At 38.1% G+C, this 24744-nt stretch overlaps 2 protein-coding genes across 11 annotated transcripts in view; one reads left to right on the top strand and one right to left on the bottom strand.

Moving 5' to 3' along the window:
• SPC25 (SPC25 component of NDC80 kinetochore complex) overlaps positions 1-24744 on the top strand; it is a 62779-nt gene that overhangs the window by 10180 nt on the left and 27855 nt on the right. For 2 of the 4 annotated variants that reach the window (XM_077957152.1, XM_077957151.1), the window contains exons 4-7: positions 2947-3093; positions 4478-4582; positions 6976-7074; positions 9102-9227. In XM_077957152.1, the coding sequence (XP_077813278.1) occupies positions 2947-3093; positions 4478-4582; positions 6976-7074; positions 9102-9226 (476 nt within the window). In that variant the 3' untranslated portion in view covers position 9227. Of the gene's footprint in view, positions 1-2946; positions 3094-4477; positions 4583-6975; positions 7075-9101; positions 9599-20648; positions 20786-24744 lie in introns of those variants that run through there. The other 2 variants (XM_015110291.3, XM_001103264.5) reach the window with 2 other exon arrangements.
• NOSTRIN (nitric oxide synthase trafficking) overlaps positions 20990-24744 on the bottom strand; it is a 312960-nt gene continuing 309205 nt past the window's right edge. For all 7 annotated transcript variants that reach the window (XM_001103102.5, XM_015110290.3, XM_077957146.1 and 4 more), the window contains 2 exons: positions 23857-23946; positions 20990-21211 (listed from right to left, as the gene is read on the bottom strand). In XM_001103102.5, coding sequence (XP_001103102.1) covers positions 21075-21211; positions 23857-23946 — 227 coding nt within the window. In that variant the 3' untranslated portion in view covers positions 20990-21074. The remainder of the gene's footprint in view (positions 21212-23856; positions 23947-24744) is intronic.

Here is a 24744-nt window from a genome sequence, read left to right as displayed (position 1 = left end):
GTAAGATGAAAGCAGCAGTGCTAATGTAGAAGCTACAGCAAATTGTCTAGCTAAGATCATTGAATGAACAGATCATTAAAGAACAGATTCTTGATGTAGATGAAACAGTTTTCTATTGGAAGAAGATGCCATCTAAGACTTTCATAGCTAGAGAGAAGTCAACACCTGGCTTTGAAGCTTCAAAGGACAGGCTGACTGTTTTTAGGGACTAATGCAACTGGTGACTGTAAGTTAAAGCCAGTGCTCACTTGCCATTCCCCAAATCCTAGGGCCCTTAAGAATTGTACTAAATCTACTCTGCCTATGTTCTATAAATGGAACAGCAAAGCCTGGATGACAGCACATGTGTATATAGCATAGTTTACTGAATATTTTAGGACCACTGTTGAGAACTTCTGCTCAGGAAAAAAGATGCCTTTCAAAATATTCCTGCTTATTAATAATGCATCTGATCACCCGAGAGTGCTGATGGAAATTAATGTTGTTTTCATGCCTGCTAAGACAACATCCGTTCTGCAGCCCATGGATCAAGGGGTAATTTTGACTTTCTTGTCTCATTATTTAAGAAATAAGGCTATAGCTACCACAAATAGTGATTTTCTCTGATGGATCTGGGCAAAATAAATTGAAAACCTTCCAGAGAAAGGATTCACCATTCTAGATGCCATAAAACATTCCTGATTCACAGGAAGAGGTCAAAATATCAACATGAACAAGAACTTGGAAGAAGTTGATTTTAACCCTCATGGATGACTTTGAGAGGTTCAAGACTTCAATGGAGAAAGTAACTACAGATGTGGTGGAAATCACAAGAGATCTAGATTTAGAAGTGGAGCCTGAAGATGTGACCGAATTGCTGCCATCTCATGATAAAACTTGAGTGGATAAGGAGTTGCTTCTTATGGATGAGCAAAGAAAGTGGTATTATGGAATGGAATCCACTCCTGGTGAAGATGCTGTGAACATTGTTTGACAACAAAGGATTTAGACTATTACGTAAACTTAGTTGATAAAGTAGCAGCAAGGTTTGAGAAGACTGACTCCCATTTTGAAAGAAGTTCTACCAGGGGTAAATGCTGTCAAACACCATTGTATGCTGCAGAGAAATCTTTCATGAAAGAGTTGATTGATGCAGCAAACTTTGTTGTTATCCTATTGTAATAAATTGCCATAGCCACCCCAGCCTTCAGCAACTACCACCCTGATCAGTCAGCAGCCATCAACATCAAGGCAAGACCCTCCCCCTGCAAAAGTTTAGGACCTACTGAAGGCTCAGATGATTATTAGCATTTTTTAGCAATAAAATATTTTTAATTAAGATATGTACATTGGTTTTTTAGCCATAATGCTATTGCACGCCTAATAGACTACAATATAGTGTAAAATAACTTTTCTATGTACTGGGAAACCAAAACATTTGTGTGACTTGCTTTATTGCAATATTCGCTTTATCACAGTGATCTGGAATAGAACTTGCAATATCGCCAAGGTATGCCAGTACTTAAAAATAGCACAGAATAGCAAAAACTAATAAAACCAATAAAAACAAAGCGCAAAAACGAATATTACAGCTATTAATATTAGTATAAACATCTATTCTTACCTATGTATTAATCACTGGTGTTATGTACAAAAACTATTGATTTTTTTGGTGTGTAGTACCACAAATTCTGATAGGTTTTCAGTAGATTTTTCTGAGTATTCTAGATAGATGTCTATTGTCTACATATAATGAAAAATAGTTCTTTTTTTTCCTTATAGTTTTACCAGCTAAATATCTTGTCTTGGCCAGAAACTTCTAGGGAAATATTAAATAATAGTGCTAACTGGCATCTATTTTATTCCTTTTGGAAATGCCAAATATATATTATGAGATTTGAAAGGTTTTTTGATTTGTTTCTATCATGTTAAATGTCCTTCCATTTATAGTTTAAGAATCAGTATCAGGAGTAGATGCTGAATTCACATGAAATGTTCCTTCAATTTTTATTCATGTGATAGATTTTCCTAATATTACAGCTTCACTATATAAAATCCTTAGAACAAACTATATTTGCTCTTGGTGGACTATTTTTAATGTAAGTTAATATTTTGTTGAGCATCTTTGCACCTATGTTTTTAAGTGAGATTAGTTTATATAGTTGTGGGTAGAGGGCCAGTGCTATCTTTAATTTTTTGTTTTAGCTTTAGAATTATGCTTACATTGTAAGCTTTGCCTGCCCACCTGTCTTCCTTCACTTATTTCTGTCTTTTGGTATGTTCCAGAATAATTTATATAGCATTAGAGTGAGCCTTTTCCTCAAAGCACTGTGTAAAGCCATCTTCTAGAGTTTGGTTGTTGGCCAGGCGTGGTGGCTAGCCCTGGTAATCCCAGCACTTTGAGAGGCTGAGGTAGGAGGATTGCTTGAGCCTAAGAGTTTGAGACTAGCCTGGGCAACATAGTGAGACAAAACAATTTAAAAATCAGCCAGGCGTGATGTGGCATGTGCCTGTAGTCCCAGGTACTCAGGAGGCTAAGGTGGAAGGCTGCAAGGAGTAGTGATTGTGCCATTGCATTCCAACCTGGGCAACAGCGAGACCGTGTTTCAAAAAAATATAAAAATAAAAATAGAGTTTGGTTATCTTTGTTGGTAGTTTTTATTTCTGTACTTATTGGGAGTGGGGAGCTGCAAAGGTCATGATCTTTTGATTTTCTGTTTCTTGGTTTAATTTGGTATTCTCATTTTAAGAAGCTTTTCTATCTCACTTTTTTTAAAGATGAGTAGGAAAAAATAGATTAGGATTTTTTTTCTTTTTTGTCTTTTATAAGTTTTGAATCATTAGAAAATGCTTAGCAGTCGAAACGTTCTTTATTAATCTTTATGAAAGTTAGTAAACTTTGGCCTTTTCTTAGATACATGTCAGAGAGCAAAGCATATTCTAGCTAATACCTTGTGCTTCTTACAGAGATCAGCAGGCAAAATAAGCTCATTCAAGAAAAAAAGGATAACTTGTTAAAATTGATTGCTGAAGTAAAAGGCAAAAAGCAGGAATTGGAAGTACTGACTGCAAATATCCAGGATCTTAAGGAAGAATATTCTAGGAAGAAGGAAAGTAAGTTTCCTGTTGTAAACATACTGATCTAAAATGGAAAGTGGTGACGGTTCACCATTATTAAGTACATCTTGCCTGTTCAAATTCATTGCTAAAAATGGATTACAGTACCTCAGGGCATAACCAGCCACTCATCTCTGCAAGATGTCATTAAAGTTAGCTAACTGTGTTTTATTTCCTTAACTTAAAGGGCCTTCTCTTGTGATTTTTAATATAATCAGTAATAATGAAATTGATATGAGGTTTTATTTATTTATTTTTATTTTTATTTTTCCTGAGACAGAGTTTCACTCTTGTTGCCCAGGCTGGAGTGCAATGGCACGATCTTGACTCAGTGCAACCTCCACCTCCCAGGTTCAAGCAATTCTCCTGCCAAAGCCTCCCGAGTATCTGGGATTACAGGCACCTGCCACCACACCTGGCTAATTTTTGTATTTTTAGTAGAGACAGGGTTTTCACCATGTTGGCCAGGTTGGTCTTGTACTCCTGACCTCAGGTGATCCACCTGCCTCAGCCTCCCAAAGTGCTGGGATTACAGGCGTGAGCCACCATACCCGGCTGATAAAAGGTTTTAATTAAGCAGAGTGAGAAGTGGTGTCCCTAAATAAAATTTGCTTTGGACAAGCCATAGTGTACTTAATGCAACAAATATTTATTGACCATACATTCTCTGCTAGGTAATATTAAGTGCTCTTTTTATGCTGCAAAATCTCTTTTGTATAAAGAACTTTCATATTCAGATGAATGCATCTTTTAGAAAGGAGCCTTGTTTGCTCACAAACTAGGTAATCTATTCTTCAAATCTTCTGAAAATAGCAAAGTTTGTTTTGTTAATGCTTTTTCATGTGGAGTTCTTAACCAAGTCTAAATTGTGAAATTATTTTTCTCATTACTTAGGGACTATTGTGCTACTTTAAAGTATACTTAGGGACTATTGTACTAACTTAAAAAAAAAAGAAAAAGAAAAAACTTTTTTTTTCATGAAATAAGGCTGACCTCTTATAAGAAATAGTTACACTTAAAGGAATAGAACATTTTCCCATGAAGCAATTGGTTATCTAGAAAAAGCACAATAGTATAAATGAAGTCTGTTTATTTCTATGCCAGCCATCCGAATCCCTGGCCTATTTATTTATGCTACTACATAATAAAGCAAGACAAGGCTTATTCTTCTCACTATCTGTATACATTTTCTTGGGCAGTTTTTCCTTCCAACTTGAATGAACAAAAACTTCTTTTAGCTAACTGGTAGATATAGAAACAATAAATGAAAGCAGATTTATAGGCTTGGCATCATTTTATAGTCGATTTTAAGTTTAAAAAATTAACTCAGCATTAATTTACTATTTAAAACATTTAATATGTGTGTGTTTTTTAATCACAGCTATTTCTACTGCTAATAAAGCGAATGCAGAGAGGTTGAAAAGGCTGCAGAAATCTGCAGACTTGTATAAAGATCGACTTGGACTAGAAATTCGAAAAATTTATGGTAAGTTTGTTAATATAAATAAAACACAGGAGATTAGAAAAGTATGTCTTTTCTTAAATAGAGGAGAATTTAAAAAATATTTTCAACTAAAATGATGACATTAACTTTTTAGAAAATAGGAAAAAATTACAATTTTTAAATTATTCTAACATAGTTACTGATGCTCTAGTTATTTATCATTCAGTATTTTAATAAATGTATTTTTGACAGGATTGTCAACATGCAAATAATTTTTGTGGTTCCTATCAACATTGTATTATGAGCATTTCCTCAGTTGCTATAGCCTTCATAATGGTAATTTTTAAATAGTGGTATAATAATTCATTCTATTCATATAGCATAGTTTATTCAACCATTTATCTATTGTTTAACACATATTTTGCTTCTACCAACATTTGGAATCTGCCAGTTTTTTCAGTTTTAGAAATACAGGTATCCCCCCTTATTCACGGTTTCTGTTACCTATGTTCAGCCATGGTCTGACAATATTAAATGGATGAGTATAGTACAATAAGATATTTTGAGAGGGAGAGAAGCCACATTCAGATAACTATAACTTTTATTATAGTATGTTGTTCTAATTGTTCTATTTTATTATTAGTTGTTATTAATCTCTTCCTGTGCCTAATTTACAACTTAAACTTTATCATAGGTACGTACGTATAGGAAAAAACATAGTATGGACAGTCCCTGACTTACGATAGTTCAACTTACAATTTTTTGACTTTATAATCAGTGTATCAGGGTGGTAAGTGCATTTTTGCCCTACAAGGTTTTTGACTTTTGATGTGTTTATTGGCACATAATGCCATTGTAAGTCAAGGAGCATCTGTTTACATAGGGTTTGGTACTATCTGTGGTTTCAGGCATCTGTTGAGGGTCTTGGAATGTATTTCTCCCTGGTGGGTAAAGGGGGACTATTGTAAACCGGTGAGCATTGACTTTCCTGTTTTCTTTGTGTGGTTTTTCATAGTATTGTTTCCCAGAGAGGAATTGCTAGGCTAAAACACGTGAATATTTTGATGCCTGTTGCATGTATATCACATGTACATCGCTAATGTACGCCAATGTCTGTTGTGTCTGGGCTTCCCAAGATCACTCTTAGCTTTGGTGATTCACTAGAAGGAATTAGAATATAGTCATATTCATGGCTAAGATTTACTGCAGCAAAAGGATACAGAACAGAATCAGCAAAGAAACAATAGCACATGGAGCAAAGTCTACAGGAAACCTGGCACAAGCTTTCAAGACTCCTAACCCAGTACAGTCAAACAGGATGTGCAAATTCCTTCAGCATCAAATTGCGACAACACATGTGAAGTGTTGTCTACCAGGAAGCTCATTAGAGGCTCTGGAAGCTTGTACCTGGTTCTCCTTGGACTGTACCCCATGTACCATTTCCCTTTGCTGATTTTGTTATATCCTTTTGCTGTAATAAACCATAGCCCTGAGTATGGCCATATGCTGCTGAGTGAATCCTGTGAGTTCTCCTAGTGAATCATAAAAAAGACCACAGCTGCCAAGTTCATTCCATTTTATGGCTGAACAATGTTCCATTGTATGTATATACTATATCCATTCATCTGTTGGTGGACACTGGGTTATTTCCACTTTTGGGCTACTATGAATAATGCTGCTATGAACATTGGCATACAGTTATCTACTTGAGTCTGTTTTCAATTCTTTTGGATATATACTTAGGAGTGGAATTGCTGGGTCATATTGTAATTCTATATTTAAACTTTTTGAGGATCTGCCAAAGTGTTTTTCACAGTGGCTGTACCATTTTACATTTCTACCAGCAATGTACTAGGGTTCCAGTTTCTCCACATCCTCACCAACACGGTTATTTTCCATTTATTTATTTGCCATCCTACTGGGTATGAAATGGTATCTCATTGTAGTTTCGGCTTGCATTTACATAATGACTAATGATGTTGAACATCTTTTCAGGTACTTAATGGGCATTTTTATATATTCTTTGGAGAAATGTTCTTTCAGGTGTTTTGCCCATTGTTGAATTGGGTGGTTTTTAGTTTTGTAGGAGTTTTAAATACATTCTATGTATTCAACCTTTATCAGATAAATGATTTGCAAATATTTTCTCCCATTCTTTAGGTTGTCTTTTCCTTCTCTTGATAGTGTTCTTTGAAGGACAAAAGTTTTTAATTTTAACAAAGTCCAATTTATCTAGCTTTTCTTTTGTTGACTGTATTTTTGATGTCATATTGAAACTATAATATATTTTAAAATGAATTTGTAACTTCTGCATTTGGAAATGTTGGTTACATGACTGTACATGCTTAGCAGTGCAGATATTGATTCAAGATGGAGTAAGAAAGGGTATCGCTATTGAAAGCTTTGACACACTAAATAGTTCGATCTCTTTTCAGGTGAGAAATTGCAGTTTATATTCACTAATATTGACCCTAAGAATCCTGAGAGCCCATTTATGTTTTCCCTGCATCTAAATGAAGCAAGGGACTATGAAGGTATGTACTAATATCTCCTAACTGGTATTTAAGATTGGCATTCCAAAATATTATTTCAATCAGAATATAAAGTAATATGGAGGAAAGCAATAGCTCCAGACTCTATTGCTTCCTTTTTCAGTCTTGCTTCTTGGGTTATAGTCTTCTAAAGGAAGTGAATATAGTCTTGATTTATAGATATTGTCTAGGATCCTTAATAAGTAGCATCTGTTCAGGATGGCACAGTGCCAGAGTGTCTGAAAAATCTAAAAATCACTGCATTCATGTGCAAATATGAATTTTCCTTTTAGATAACTTTTTTAAAAACTGAAGCTTTAAAGAATATGGCTGCTTAAATGTGAATATTAGAACTTATCCAAGTAGATCACTTTAAAGTCACATGTTAAATCACCAGAATTTAACAATTTATTTTCCCAAAAATACATTTTTGAAAAACTATTTCATCCTGCAAATCTCACCCATTGATAATAAAGGTTAGTTACTGATTCTGCAGCTGGCCAAAAGGCCTTTGATTTATAAGGAATATATATCTTTGATAATAATGTGAACAAGAAGGGAATAGAAATATGTTTATCTCTTGTTTATTCTTCTAATGCCCCTGTACAAGTAATCCTTAATTTATTGGAATTCATAAAAATGGTTCTCAGCTCATTACACCTGTGCTATCATCTTAAAGCCTTTGTAGCTGACAGACACTCAGGTGAACTGCTGAGCTAGCATAGCCCTGTGCCCTGGTGGCTCAGTTCCTGTTCCTAGGGAATTTATATTTTGAGAATCTGATTCATATACAGATGTTTGGGTTTTTTTCTCTCTACATAAATATCTTCCAATCTAATTAGTGCTAGATTCTAAAAAGCAAGCCCCCAAAACCTCTTATCTAGCTTTTCAATTTTCTCTAAATTGGATATTCTCTTATGGTATAATCTGATAGTACATGATAGTATATTACAATAGAATATACAGGATACATTTTGGACCAGATGCCCTTTGCTGTTGTTTCTCTGCTGTGGTCATGGACCTTGTTTCCTAAGCAGTCTGTACCCGAGAGCTGGAAATCTGATAATGGGTGAATTTCTTTTCCTTTGACCACTTTCACTGGAGACTTGTCCCAGTGTACCAGGTGGTACAACTACATACAAGAATAATACTGTTATTTGTGACTTTGAGTCTCATTTGATTAATAGCCCCTGTAAATACCACTCTTGGAATAGCAACCACATTTTCTAATGCCTGCCATTTCACTTGGAAAATTCTAGATATTTCTTTCATAATTGTAAAGTATTAAGGCTAGGCACTGAAAATTGTTCTTTTTTCAGGCTGGGCATGGTGGCTCACGCCTGTAATTCCAGCACTTTGGGAGGCAAAGGCGGGCGGATCACTTGAGGTCAGGAGTTCAAGACCAGCCTGGGCAGCATGGCGAAACCCTGTCTCTACTAAAAATATATAAGTTAGCTGCACATACATGTTACCTGTAATCCCAGCTACTCAGAAAGCTGAGGCAAGAAAATTGCTTGAACCCAGGAGACGGAGGTTGCAGTGAGCTGAGATCGCACCACTGCACTTCCAGGCTTGGTGACAAATCAAGACTCTGTCTCAAAAAAAAAAAAGAACAATTTTTTTTTTTTTTTTTTTTTCAAATCCAGTGGTCAGAAATGAAAAGTCAGACCAAAGTTTTGCAGATAAAAATGACTTAACAGTTTTAAAAAAAAGTTTAAATAGTTAAAATATATAGGTTTAAGATGATGGGCAGGGTCATTCTGCATCACTAAACTCTCAATCCTTGAGTGCCATCTGTTTAAATTTAAAGCAAGATTATAGTACTTCAGATTTGAATATTTAGAGATTAAATGAAGGAAAGATCCAAAAGATAGTTGGCATGTGAAAATCAAGTGTATCCTTTTTTGCTCAAAGAATTTCATTAAGATGGAATTGACATTCAAACCAGATGAGAGCATCTAAATTAGAAACACTTCTCTGCCATAAAAAATCTATTCTAATTGTCTTTGATTTTTTTTTTTTTTCCCTAGTGTCAGATAGTGCCCCTCATCTTGAGGGCCTAGCAGAATTTCAAGAGAATGTAAGGAAGACCAACAATTTTTCAGCTTTTCTTGCCAATGTTCGGAAAGCTTTTACTGCCACGGTTTATAATTAAGGTACAAATAGTGTATATAAAAATGGTTTATTTTTCTTGTCTATTTTGTGTCTCTTTTTAAAAGAATTCTCATTATCTGCTGTCTGCCTGTAATTCTTTGGTATTTTTGTAACATTCTGTGTGGCATACTTCTTTCAATCACAGTAGTCCATCCTTATCTGCAGTTTTGCTTTTTACAGTTCTAGTTACCCACAGTCAACTGTGGTCCAAAAATATTAAATGGGTAGAATGCAGTACAAGACATTTTGAGAGAAAGAAACATTTCATATACATAACTTTTATTACTGTATGTTGTTACAATTGTTCTATTTTATTACTTATTGTTGTTAACCTCTTACTGTGCCTAATTTGTAAATAAAGCTTTATCATAGATATTTATGTATGGGGAAAAAGCAGTCTTTATCGGATTTAGCACTACCTAAAGTTTCAGACATCTACTGGGAGTCTTTTAACATCCCCCACGGGTAAGGGAGAACTACTGTATTTTAATTAAAATCTTAGGGAAACATATAAAGTAAAATATGTTCTTTTAATTAATGAAAGATAATTAGTTTACTACTTTTTTTTTTTTCTGTAAATGTCAGGCATGAGTAACTTAGGCTAGCACTGGGAATGGAAATTTGTTCAGCCTGCACTGGGTTTCAGTGGTCTCCAAGCTTTTGTACCACTTAATATGGACTCTCAATATTAAAAAATTAAAAGGACGGGTCCAACCTAAGTTTGACAGTTTTTAACATGTACTTGGCAAAATAAACTCTACTATCTTACTATCAACCTAATGTCAAAAAAGAAAGAATATTTTTACCTTACACCAAGAGAGATCTATAATTAGAATAAAGGACGATCCTTCACATCAGAAGAAAGTTGGCAGCATTTTACTAGGATATAGTTTTGAAAATCTAATTGTAGAAATTTATAAACAGTTTCCATTCTGTAATGTTTGCCATTTAATTGTGGTCTGGATATAAGTTTGTCATCTTGGGAGTCTGTTCACCACAGATTAGAGTTCAAATGTCAACTTATTCTAGGACTTTTTTTTTTGTCCTCATCCTTTCTGTGTAAATTTGATGGCATTTAAGTATGCTAGCTATAGTGAAAGCTACATAATACTGTTCCAGTATATCGTGAGCACACCTAGAAACCATAGAACAATGCCTTCCATGCCTTCAGTTGCTTCTCCTGCCTTCTCCCTGAATAATCTGGGGGAAAATTCAACTTGTCGCCCAGTTAGTGAGAGGAGGAAGGGAGTTTCAGAGCAGCCTCTCTCAGTGGCCGCTGTAGGGACAGAAAGATGTGATACCTTTCCTCATCCATCATAAGGGTCACAACCAACACTCCTATAGCAAAAGACAGGTTAACAAGAGAAAAACACAACAAATGTATTTAATCCAAGTTTTATGTGACATGGGAGCCTTCGGAAATGAAGACTTAAATATGCAGGTAAAACTGTTTTTATGCTTATGTTTGAGGAAGAATGGAAGAATGGACAGCCATGTAGAAACGTGATTGGATGAACAGGTGTGATCTAGTGGTAATAAACTGAAGAAACCTTCAAGGCCTGTCTGTTCAGGTCTTTCTTGGGGTCTTTCTGTGTAGCTTTCCTTCTTCCTGGGCGTGGGGCAGGACCCTTATCGAAGGAGGGTCTTAGGACATAGTAAGGTGGGGGAAAGTTGGAATAATATTTCTAGGTTTTACAACTTACTTTAGAGAAGAGAGGAGCAAGAAGCAGGAAGGCAGGAAAAGGTCAGAGACCTTGGTTCTGATGCTGCTTCTGAGGCCTTCTAATCTCTCTTAGTTTAAAGTACTTACTATGCTAAAGCACCATAGTTTGGGGTATCATGTTCTGAGCCCTAACACCACTCATACCTAGGACTTGGCTCAAGGCTTTGCTCATTGACATATAGTAGTAGAACTTACCTGAGAAGAATGCTATGGCCTGGTGGAGATGTTATCACTGACACATGCCAGTGTGTAGATCAGCTTTTAGGGACCATTGATTGGTATTTTCTCTAGAGATAAAAGGCTAATAAACTGTCCTGGTAATTGGAATGGGTGCTACTAGCAATAGACCTATCCTATTTCAGCATGGGCTTGTCTGAAGGGAGTATTTGAAGAGAGAGAGTACAATAAGCAGACTCCGGTTTTTCCTCGGCAGACTTTCACATTTGGCCTTATTTTTTATATACTTATTTATTTATTTATTTATTTATTTATTTTTTTGAGGCGGAGTCTGGCTCTCTTGCCCAGGCTGGAGTGCAGTGGCCGGATCTCAGCTCACTGCAAGCTCCGCCTCCCGGGTTCACGCCATTTTCCTGCCTCAGCCTCCCGAGTAGCTGGGACTACAGGCGCCCGCCACTTCGCCTGGCTAGTTTTTTGTATTTTTTAGTAGAGACGGGGTTTCATTGTGTTAGCCAGGATGGTCTCGATCTCCTGACCTCGTGATCCGCCCGTCTCGGCCTCCCAAAGTGCTGGGATTACAGGCTTGAGCCACCGCGCCCGGCCTATATACTTATTTAAATGAATGCAAAAAACGATATCAAAACCCAACTTCGGTTTTTGTGAACCTAGCTTGATTTGGAGCTCAATTTCTATCAGCAGGATCTGTTTCTTCTGGATTGAGCCTCTATGTGGTAGACCACGGCAATTTCAAACTCATCCGGTTCCTGTAAGTTAGTACAGGTGATCAAGGGGCTAAAATACATGTGTTGGGTTATACTAGATTCCCCCTGAAACCCAGCTATAGAGGCAGATTAACCTCAATAATTGGGCTAAGAATGGGGATGTTATAGTTCTAGAAAGGGAAAGACAGCTTAGATGTTTGGCATTAGAAACATTAGATGACTATCTGCAGTGAGTATGTGTTGACTGAATTTCTCCACTTGAAATATATCTACAGTGAACAAATGTAACAAAACTTGAGGGAAGGTCTTGTCTCAAAGAAGACTAAAGAAAGATCATATCTCATACTGCAAACTCGATGACATAGTGTTTTGAACCATACAGTAAGAAGGCACTAGGCATTGACCCAGCTTGCCTAAGCAAGAAGAAATTCTGAAAGATCTCTTTCACCAGCAAGTTGGAGAAATGAGAATTGGGGATGAGAGAACAAATGGGTAGATCCCCACATAGGGCCCATGTTTCCTCAAGGAACAGCCATTCTTCACTTCTAACTGGTGGGTGGAATGGGGTCAAGATCTGAGAATGAGATTCCATAGCAGGAAATTCCCAAGAGGATAACATAGGAATGACCAGACACAGTGGCTCACAGCTGTAATCTCAGCACTTTGGGAGGCCGAGGCGGGCGGATCACGAGGTCAGGAGTACGAGACCAGCCTGACCAACATGGTGAAACCCCGTCTCTACTAAAAATACAAGAATTAGCTGGGCATGGTGGCACGTGCCTGTGATCCCAGCTACTCAGGAGGCTGAGGCAGGATAATCACTTGAACCCAGGAGGTGGAGGTTGCAGTGAGCCAAGATCGTGCCACTGCACCCTAGCCTGGATGACAAAACAAGACTCCGTCTCAAAACAAAACCTAGGAACCAACTTTGCTACTGGAATCCAAAGTCAAATATACAAAGAAAAATACATTATTATGAACAGAGGGCGGAGGGCCTTGGGCCATAGAACATTAGACGATTAGACTGATTTGTTTTCTCAACAGGGAAGTTGATTCATTCCAAGATTGGGGATTATTCTAACAAGCCTGGTCAGCTGGCCATCTTAAAATAATGGTTAATACCTTTTTTTTTTCTTTTTTGCACTTCCTACATGCCCAGCACTGTTCTAAGCCCTAAGCCCTTTACCTCCATCTACTCATTTACGTTCTCACAACAACCTGTGAGGTAGATACTATTGAAATTTTTGTTCTACAGATAAGGAATACGAGGTACAGAGTTTAAATGACTTAAAGTCACACTGCTGCTGAGTGTTAGAGTTGGGATTCAAACCCAGATGACAAGCTGGCAACTGAATCCACGAGTTTCACCTAGATCTAGACGATGCCTTATTGCCTTTCTATACTACATTACAAGGAAAGTATGCAAAAACAAAGTTCTTAAAGATTCTCAACAAATTTGAATTTCTATAATATAATTTGGGTTTTGTGTTTCTGTAGAAGTATAATGATTAAGAAAAAGAACTATATTGTCTTGAAAGCAGAGGAGGACTATGCTTTGTCTGGATCCTTAGGAAATAGCCTCACTAAAATGGCAAAAGAGCTACAGATCTCAGGGAAACAGTGAGCAGAGTATGAGGTGTTTAGAACCCCAGTGGCTCATTGAGAACAGTCACTAGGGATGTAGACTGCAGTCATCACCCAGGTCTTTTTGGAATGGTGTGTGAGAGGGCTATTAATTTGTGCATAAGTTTTTAATCTGTTTGAGCAAATATAAAAGCCTTAGGCTGAGCATGGTAACTTAATGCCTGTAATCCTAGCACTCTGGAAGACTGAGGAGGCCAGGAGTTCAAGACCAGCCTGGGCAACAAAGCCAGACCCCATCTCTAAAAAGAATTTAATTTGCCAGGCATGGTGGTACGTGCCTATAGTCCCAACTACTTGCAAGACAGAGGTGGAAGAATCGCTTGAGCTCAGCAGTGAGCTCCAGCCCTAGGTGACAAAGACCCTATCTCTTTAAAGCAAAACCAAAAAGAAACTTAATTTTTGAAGTTTACTATATACCCACCTAGGGATATTTTGGAGCTGATACTAATATATTAGCTCACATTTTAAAGTTGATGCATTATGAAAATTCCACTTGAGCTGATTAATAATACATATAAAAGGCAAACTGAGCTACCTTAGTATACTTGCTTTTTTATGCATTATGTTTAAGATGATGTGTCATAACAATGAAATAATTTTTAAACATTTAAAATCTTCCTAATGTGGAAATAAAGCACAAGATACACAGATAAGATACTTTCTTAAGTGGGAAAATATAGGCACAAATGTAAGTAACACTGCTTGAAATGGAATCCAAATGGGGTCACTCATCTATTCTACATTTTGTAATAAAATGGTACAGGTCTCTAAAATTAAACTCAGTAACAAATTAAGTTTAAAAAAAAAAGCACAAAATTACTACAATGTTCTATTAATATATCTAAAGTTTCAATTTCCAGGCTAATGAGAATTAGAAAGTGTTGGTTATTTTTCAATTCAGAAAATCCTGTACAGACATAATTAGTTACGTTTGAATTTGTGTACCATGGCGGCATTTAGCTCTCTTACCTAGCAGTGTCTGGGATATAGTAGAAGCTTAATAAATACGTATTAATGTTGAACACATTATCAAGACTCAACAGAAAATTATTTGATGGGGAATCAAAATTGCACTTCGTAAAAGAGGTGGCTTGTTCAACAATATCTGCAGACATGTTGCTAAGGTGTTTGGACATTTTTGGAAGTTAAAGATAGCTTTGCTGTTTTTTGAGACAGGGTCTCACTCTGTCGCCCAGGCTGGAGTCCCGAGTAGTTAGGACTACAGGCATGCACCACCACACCTGGCTAATTTTTGTATTTTTTGTAGAGACGGGGTTTTGCCATGTTGCCAGGCTGGTCTCAAACTCTTGGGCCCAAGGGATCCACCCACTTCAGCCTCCCAAAGTGCTGGGATTTCAGGCATGAGCCACTGAACCCGGTGAGCACTTCTTGACTCAGTAACAAGCTGACAGAGAACAAGTTCCTTTCTGAATAAAGATAAGAGTTTCATCTAAATAGAAAAAGAATCTATCAGTTAATGGGAGGATCTATATGCTATATAAAATCAGCCCTTTCTTGGTATTGTTAGTATATCGTGGTGTGAAATATGAAAAGTGTATGATATGGTGTGAAGAACGTTTCAAGTTTAGACACACATTTTCCTTTTTCCTTAGCAACTAGGCACGCTGGAAGTAGTAGCTGAGAATAAGGTCTAGCAAATGGAAAAACTTCAAGGGAGAAGTTATTTTACTCAACTTAATGTTTATGAATTTTGGAAAGAGGCAATGTTTGAGATTCAAATAAATGTTATCTATATAATGGCAACTGTTGAATATTTTAACTTGTCTTGCAAAAAGCTCTATATTCCGGCACCAACATGGTATTGTGGGGGAAAAAAGTTGAGAATTAAGACGCAGGCCAGTCTTTGCTCTACTATTGAAGCTGATACATGACCTTGCGCAAGTTATTTATCCTTTTTGAGGTCACTTTTCTCACCTGGCCATACTCTACTATGTGTGTGGTTTCCCAGACTTGGGGGAAATGAAGAAGATTTTCTTTTATTCTCAATTAACTAAAAGTAATTATGAATATTTGTTGAATTTTGTGTTTTTCTGTACTTATATAAATTTTCATCATTAACCTATTAATGTGATTTACATTAACAGGCTTTTGAAAAAAAATGTTGAAATAACTTTGCCTTGTTGGAATAAATCCACTTTAGTCATGTGCAGTCTTTTTTTTAATACAGTGTTGGCTTCAGTTTATGAATATTTTGTTTTGAATTTTTACATCTATAGTCATGAGTGACATTGGGTTATAATTTTCCCATGTATATTTTTCTATTTCCTGAAAAAGTTTGGATAAGATTATTGTTTTTGAACTCACTTATAAAACTATCTGGTCTTGTGGGGATTTTTTTGTAGGAAGAGTTTTAAAAAGGTACTCATTAGATTTCTTTAACAGTTATTAAATCATTCAGTTATTGTATTTCTTCTAAGTTTAGATCATATTTTTTGAGAAATTTGTCTCTTTTTCTTGGCTTTCAAATTAATTGGTGTAAAGATTCATAGTATATAATTTTATCTTTTAGATAACTGCTACATCTATAGCATCTACTTACATTTTTTATGTATTTATTTATTTATTTTTAGAGGCAGGGTCTCCCTGTGTTGCCAAGGCTGGTCTCGAACTCCTGGGCTCAAGTGATCTGCCAGCCTTGGCCTCTCAAAGTGCTGAAATCACAGGCATGAGCCACCGCACCCAGCCTACTTTTTTCTTATAATGTTTATTCATACCTTTTTTCATTCTCACCAAGATTTGCTCATTTTATTAATCCTTTCAAAGAACCAATGGATAGCCTTGTTCATACTCTTCTATTTTGTTACATCTCTCCTTTCTTTCTCTTTCTCTTTCTCTCTCTCTTTCTTTCTTTCCTTTCTTTCTTCCTTTTTTTTTTTTTTTTTTTTTTTTTGAGACAGAGTCTCGCTCTGTTGCCCAGGCTGGAATGCAGTGGCGCGATCTTAGCTCACTGTGCAAACTCCACCTCCCAAGTTCAAGCGATTCTCCTGCCTCAGCCTTCTGAGTAGCTAGGATTACAGGCACTTGCCACCATGCCTGGCTAATTTTAGTATTTTTAGTAGAGACGAGGTTTCACCATGTTGCTCAGGCTGGTCTCGAACTTCTGACCTCCTGATCTACCCGCCTCCATCTCCCAAAGTGCTGGGATTATAGGCCTGAGCCACCCTGCCCAGCCCATTTCTTCTCCTCCTCCTCCTCCTCCTCCTCTTCTCGGTGTTCTTTACTGTGGGTCGATTCTGCTGTTATTTTGATAAACATAATTAGGATGCTTCATTTATTAATTTTAGCATTTCTCCTTTCCTTGTGGGACTTTTTTATAGCTGCTTTCCCGAAACTACAGATTTTGATAAATAGTGTCTTTTTCATTTTTTATTTCTAACATTTTCTAGTTTCCATTAAGATTTCTTCTTGGACCATGGATTATTTAGAAGTATATGTGTATGTGCATATATGCATTTGCATATATGGGTGTGGGCACACATACACATTCTCCAAATGCACAAAGTTTTTTTCAGTTACCATTTTCTTAATGATTTCTACATTATATTATGGTCAGATAATTTCCAGATACTTTGTGGACTGGTGCCTGGTCATTTGTTACAAACATGTACTTTCCAGTGCTTAGGTGCAGTGCCTCTTCCTCATCTGCCTATAGCACTCACCCAACCCGTCTCACTTGCTTAACTCCCAGGCAGCTCGGACTTTCCCTGATCTCCTCGATCCTGATTGAAACCTCTCACTCCTAAATGTCCTCATTACCTGTTGTCATACTCCTGTTACAGCATTTATCATGGGATCTTGTATTTATTTACTGCTCTGTCTTGCTTACAAGAATAGAGACTGGGGGCTCTTTTGAGAAAGAGGACTCATTGTCTTTAGACCTAGTATTTAAGTGACAGATCTTTTGTTTCTTAACCTCTCCACATGGTAACTTCTATTCATCCTTCAAAATCCAGTTCAAAGATGATTTTTTTTTTTTTTTTTTTTTTTTTTTTGAGATGGAGTCTTGCTGTCACCCAGGCTGGAGTGCAGTGGTGCAATCCCAGCTCACTGCAACCTCTGCCTGCCGGGTTCAAGCCATTCTTGTGCTTCAGCCTCCTGAGTAGCTGGGACTACAGGCATGTACCACCACACCTGGCTAATTTTGTATTTTTAGTAGGGATAGGTTTTTGCCACGTTGCCCAGGCTGGTCTTGAACTACTAACCTCAAGTGATCCACCCACCTTGCCCTCCCAAAGTGGGGGGATTACAGGCGTGAGCCACCATGCCTGGCCAAGACTACTTCTGGTGTGAGGAGTATGCTGGTCCAGGCACCACACTGGAAGAATCACTGAAAAAAAAAGCAATTCCCATTTGCCCCATGTGAGGAAAGCTCAGTTTCCCCATATACGTGGCATGCTTCTAGGTGCTCCTTGATATGATTCCCTTTGTTGACCCAGAGCCCTCTGTTAGTCCTGAGCTTTAAAACCAAAGTTTGTCTCCAACCAGTTCAGTTTGCTTCCCCTCCTAGGTCTGCTTCTCCAATTCCATAGTTCCTCTGAGAAAGAGGTTTTCACCCTAATTCTCTGTAGGTCCATTTACTCCAACCTCAGAGCAAAGCTGCTTTCCTCCTATTCCTCTGACCCCCTGACCCAGTTAGTATCCCTAGGGCTCTGCCCCTTCAGCAGGATTTCCCTGATCTCAAGCACCCATACTTCCCATTACTTTCCCGGATCTGACCTCCTATTTGTATAAACACAACCTGGATTCTCTAGCTCACTGGTCTTCTCACTCCTGTCTCCATTGCTGCTCAGCTGAATGTCTAGGGATCCAGATCCTCCGTGCTGGATCACAGCATCCTGGGACCTTTGACATTCCCCTCATCCATCATCTTCAGCTCTATCCAGGTAGGTGCATTCTCTCTGCAAAAGGTTTCTGCTCGTCTCTGCTGTGTCCCCACTCTCTGACCCAAGTCTGAGTCCCGCCTTCTCATGCCCAGTCCGAATCCCACCTTTTCATGCCCCGCAACCCCAAGCCCATCTTCCTGTATGAGATTGCAGAGGACACTAGGGTGTGCCGCTATTTGATCTAACCCACTTCTCTTTCTCCCAGCCAGGCTGATTACCCCTCAAGGCCGTCAAGGCTTTGGGAGGGGACGGGTTTTATCTTGGGGGAGAACAAAATTAAACTGTGTTCAAATTACTGATCAGTTAAAGTTTTATAATACTATACAATAACATTTACCCCCAAACGGAATATTACATTTTTGATGAATCATAAGGCACTTTAAGTGATTAAAATGCCTTGTCATTAGGCATATTAATTATTATGGGTAAGTGAAAATGCAGAAAAATGAAATTAGTAAATCTTTCTGGTTGATAGCATGATGGATATGTCAGCTTTTCCTCTACTAGAAAGGAGCTAAAATAGAGTAACATCAATGTGCTCAATATCGGCCTCTGCGGCCTATATTTCAGGTTGTCAATGGTACTAAAAACTTCCTGACATATAAAACTTAGTGGAGTATAATTATGAAAGTCCATTTAATAGTTTTAAAGCACTAACATTAAAGTTATTCTATATAGGAGACTTCAGCCCATAATTAATGTTCACCACAATATGCACTAAATCTTTCTGGAGTATCATCCCCATCTATCTAATCAGAAAGTTATTGCCCTACTAAAAAGATACTCAACAAGTCCGCTATATCCAATTATATTTGTATTTCATCTGGTTTATAGTATTTCTTTGAAGCTTAAAAGTTATATGTCAGATGCAAAAATAATTTGCAGCAACATTCCAAAACAGGGGAACCATTTAATGTTTTCATAAAACACAACTGATTTATGAAGAAAAAAAGATGTCTTTCTTTGAAAATTACTTTCAAAGAGTTTTAGGGTCAAACTACCATTATGATGATTTTCTCCACAGAAAATGGTCTGGTGTAGGCTGCAGTCAATTGCTACATAATTTTTTATCCATCAAGGCTTAATGGAAAGAAGTAAGATGAAAAGGAAATATAAATTTAAAATCTCTGTTCATGGTCTAATGGCCTATTATCCAGCCAACTTTCTACTTGCAGAAAGCCTTCATTAAGACACCATTAAGGATGGCATTAAAACGTCTGAGCTGTTCTGGGTTGTAAGTTACGTCTCACACAAATTTTACTTGCGCTCCTTCAGCTCTAATATCTGTATCTAAATATCTATTGTGTTACTTATATTCCGCTATAGGAGTGTAATGGTACAGACTTGCAAAATATAGTCCTCAGTTTGAAAAATTTCTTCTTGAAAGTATAAAATTTGATGAATTTTTTTAAAAAAGAGGTCAGGGGCAGGAGAGTAATGGGATGGATTTTAATTACTCCTTTAATGCCTGTATTGAAGTTCTAAAGGACAGCCTATTTGGCACAAGAGTAAAAACATACCCAGCAGTTTCATGAAGACCATGACCTTCCAATCAATGGAGTGTGAGATCTCCAGGCCAACTTAGGTCATTTTCTGAAAGAAGCTGCTGTAACATTTCTCTTCACTCTCAACTGTTCCCCTTGGAAGTAGTTTCGGGGCCTAGCCTCTCTCATTCCCAACCTTTGCCCGTGATGGGTCATTTGAGGAAGTACCATAAATTTTCTTCACCCTAAATATTCCATTTTGATAGTGAAGATTGGTTTCCTGAACTTTCCATTCAAACTAGAAATCCACTATCATTTAAAGTCCTTCCATTAGGAAGCTGCTTAGGATATTCCGTCCATAATGACTTAGTTGGGAAGTACAGAATTCCTTATTTCTGAATTGGTAAATGAGGTTTCCAGATGGGCAAGAAGGCATGAAATTTGGGGCATTATCTCCCTCCTAGCCCTTTCCTGTCCAATTTGCTCTTGTTCTCATATCTCTAGCCATCTCTGGCTCACACCTGACCTCACTCTAAGAGCAGCTCTGGTGGTGGACAGGGGGTATATATGAAGCAACTGCCTCAGAAGATCATTGGCTTAGGATGAAACTGCATTCTGCCCGGAGGCCCTCAGCCTGGGAGCTGGACCTTTGTCTACCACCCTTTCTTTGGATCTTTTATCCTACCATCCCCTAATTTGGGTTGATCTCATTGGTGTTTTGATTGCCTGTCTCTCTGCTTGGAATTGATCTGTATTCCTCATTTCCCAGGCTCTGCTTGACCCCCTCGTAGGCCTGCTGTGCTCTGTTGCCACCCAAATCCAGAGGAAAAAGACATCTAAGTCCTCACTGCTGTTGTCTACCAGATAACTCTGTGACTTCAGGCAAGCAGCTGAACCCACCTTGGACTCAGTCTCTTTCTGTGACACCAGGGGTTATACTGGATCATCTCTAGGGTCTCCTAGAATTCGGAAACTCTAGGAACCAAGGAGCCTCTTCCTTGTCTGCCTCCACCCATCCATCTTTTAGCTGACTGTTTCAAGCTAATAATCATGAATGCAAAGTGCTGTGACGTGCAGGTAAAACTCCATCCATTTCAAAAGAAAAACCTGTAAAGATAATAGCACTTTATTCTTATTTGAACCACATTGTATTGTTGGTTACAGAGTGTGAAGGTAGTATGTTCAGAGTCTTGTTTTATGTCTTTGTAGCTGTGTTGCCAGCATTTGAAGGTAACTCCTCCACATAAGCGGCAGGAAAATGGCCTTTTTTCCCATTCAAAGATCCAAACCACCATCCTTCTTCTTTTTTCTCGTGTATAATCACAATGTCACCTGTGAAAATACACAGACAAATGGGTCTCTGCAATATGAACACATGCCTCAGCCCGATTGATAAGAGTTTTAAGGAGGTTCTGCTTCAAGGAGTTACTTGGTAGTGTCATTTTCTGCACTTGATTCAGATGAAGCCAAATGTATCAAACACCTGTGTATAAAGCAGGCATAATCCAGAGGATACTAAAAAGAGTAAGATAATGAACAACTGAGATAAAATAATTGCTTAAAAACAGGATTGGCCAGGTGTGGTGGCTCACACCTGTAATCCCAGCACTTTGGAGGGCAAGGCAGGCAGATCACAAGGTCAGGAGTTCGAGACCAGCCTGACCAACATGGTGAAACCCCGTCTCTACTAAAAATACAAAAATTAGCTGGGTGTGGTGGCACACGCCTGTAGTCCCAGCCACCCAGGAGGCTGAGGCAGGAGAACCACTTGAACCCGGGAAGTGGAGGTTGCAGTGAGCCAAGATCACACCACTGTACTGCAGCCTGGGTGACACAGCGAGACTCTTGTCTCAAAAAAAAAAAATCACCTTGGGTCATATATCCTTACGCTGCCTGGCTCACTTTCTATGTAGCTGATGGATTGTCACCAAAGTCTTTCTTGGTGTCCATACTTTGAGGGTTTCACATGCTGGTGTTTGATACTTTGGCACGTTGGCTGCTATAAGTATGTCTCACCAACAGTGTTTTCCTAAGATCAAGACAATGCCTCTGTATTATACCTGATTTCATAGTCCAAAAGCTTAACTCACAACTTTGCATAGAAATGTAACTCCCCGTTCAACAACTTAGCCAACTTTAATACAACATCAATTTGGAGACAATATTTTTTAAAGCAATGATTCAAATAAAGAGAATTCCATAGCAAATTGGACAAGAAACATGGCTCTTGTCATAAAAGTAGAAAGATCTGCCCCCTTCAGGATCCAAGAGCTTCTTTTTCTTTAGTGTCATTCTGAGGTGATTTTTCAGTCTTCCCTTCACTCTTACTCAGCAATTCTCTTTCTAAGACAAAGGAGACTATTAACTCCTTTTCTGTCTTTTCTTAGTCATAAATCGCTATTCTTAAAGGAGATCATTCTCAGTCTCTAAGTTCTGCCTTTAATGGGTTCTCTCAGGTCAGTAAATTGACATAATCTATTAACAAGAATTCCAACAAATGATTTCAAATTGTATTGCCAGCTTTCCTAAGCCTCCAATGTCGTGTTTCATTGAAAGAAACTACTTAGAATATAAAGTGTAAGCAGGCTTTGCAACCAGCAGAGAACTGAAAACAAGATAATCAATTTATTGTGAATGATATAACTCAAATGCAGCATCCATGGGTTTTAGGTGGCATCTGGGAAGTATGTCTTTTATTCACATAGGAAGAAAAGTAATTGCCTGGGGAGAGATGACTGGCAAATGCTGCAAAGGAAACACCCAATAAATAGCAAATGTGCGGTGTCCTTGTCGTTTGGCTACAAAATGTATCTTGATTTTCACGGCTCTGGGAGCCGTGTTCTTGTTTTGGATAATATACTTTCTCCCACAACGTTACTCTTTCTCACTAACCCTTCCGTTTCCAGATCTCTGTCTTAGCACTAACATCCAAACGTGGTTTCTAACTGGACACATAATGAAGGTTGAGGCTGGAGACTTTTTTCTTTAATAATGTTGTGGTTTATATTATAAAGCCACTATATAACACCTTTCCATGTTAAGTAAAACTCTGTGACACAAAGAAGGGGGTCTTACTCTTTAGACTGGACATAAAAAGCTTTTCTGAGAAGTGAGACCAGCACTAAGCTGGGAGTCAGCTGACCCAGGTGCTAGAATTTGCACTTTCACTAAGTTGAGAGAGGAAGTCACTTCACATTCCTGCATGTCTAGCTTCTAAAAAATAAAAAGGTAGGGGCCGGGCGCGGTGGCGCAAGCCTGTAATCCCAGCACTTTGGGAGGCCGAGGCGGGCGGATCACAAGGTCAGGAGATCGAGACCACAGTGAAACCCCGTCTCTACTAAAAATACAAAAAATTAGCCGGGCGCGGTGGCGGGCGCCTGTAGTCCCAGCTACTCAGGAGGCTGAGGCAGGAGAATGGCGGGAACCCGGGAGGCGGAGCTTGCAGTGATCCGAGATCGCGCCACTGCACTCCAGCCTGGGCAACAGCGTGAGACTCCGTCTCAAAAAAATAAATAAATAAATAAATAAAAATAAAAATAAAAAGGTGGGGTACACCTTTAATCACTTTCCATTACTGACATTCTACCCCAGTGTGCATTGTGATTAGGAGTATGGCTGTGTTTCCAAGTTCAAATCCTGCGCTGCCACAGCCTGTGGCATTAGCCAAAGCACCTAACCTTTCTGTGTGTCAGTCTCCTCTGCTATGAAATGGGAATAACCAATAAAACCCTCCAAGGGTTTCATTAATATTAAATTGGACAATATGCCTGCAACAATGTCTGGCACATAGAAAACAGAATAAGTGTTAGCTATTATCATTATGCGAGCTTTTGTTTTATATGTGCTTATCTTTCAAGAAGGGTGAACTGATTTGACATGGTAGTAACTCTTAAGGCTGCCACACTAAGACAGGGTTTTATTCATGCTAAGAATCTCAATATGGGAAGGCAATTAAAATATTTGAGAATGATTCTTACCCTTTTCCAAATTCAACTCATCATCTTGCCTGGCTTGAAAAGAATATAAGGCCTTGCAAAGTCTGCTGCTGAGCTGGGCTGCACCAGGGACTGAAATAGATTAAGCTGTAATTACTATGCTGTGTTAGCAGGCAAATGAATATGAGCTGAAGCTCTTTGGTTATTTAACAGTGTGGTGCAGAGTTTCAATATATTAAATTTTTCTCAAAAGGAAAGTTTGTAATTTTACATAATTTCATTCCTTGATTCAAAAACCATTTATGATGCACTTTCTATATGTATGGACTGCATATGTTATATAATCAAAAACTATATTATAATACATGAAATAGTAAGTCTAGAGAAAAACATTGCATGCATGTTTTAGAAAACATTCACCAGTTTTGCCATTCAGATATAAATAGGGGATATTTGGGGCATGTGCATGTTATCATCCCTAGCTGTGTATGGAACTGTTTCTCAAACAATGCAGCGGTGACTCCTTAATACATCGTGTGAACCATAATGTCCTGGTTTTACTGAAGTTCTTTTTTTTTAACCAATTTCTAATTTAAAAAACTAGATAGTCAAGATTATGGTAATTATACTTGAACATGCAGGGACAGTGACATGTGTGTGTATGCTGAAAGATGAAGAGCAGTGTGGTGTGTGGGTGCACGAATGACTGAAGTCAGATGACTGCTAATGGGGCTTTGTAGGCCATGAGTCCAAGCCCTGGCAAACCACCTGGATCACTATGTGTCTCGCAGAGAGGACAGGCTTCTTATGGGAGTTTGGAGGAGGCTATGGAGACAGAGTGACAAAGCTCCTCACAATGGTCTAAGTGTGATTATGTGGATGGCAAATAACAGGCCATTTGAATAAGGTGGATGCCAGCCATCTGATATC

This window comes from Macaca mulatta, chromosome 12 (assembly GCF_049350105.2).
Source record: "Macaca mulatta isolate MMU2019108-1 chromosome 12, T2T-MMU8v2.0, whole genome shotgun sequence".
In the NCBI taxonomy this organism is placed as follows: Eukaryota; Metazoa; Chordata; class Mammalia; order Primates; family Cercopithecidae; genus Macaca; species Macaca mulatta.
The sequence above is the reverse complement of the archived record's forward strand: the minus strand, read 5'-3'. Positions and strand labels throughout refer to the sequence as shown.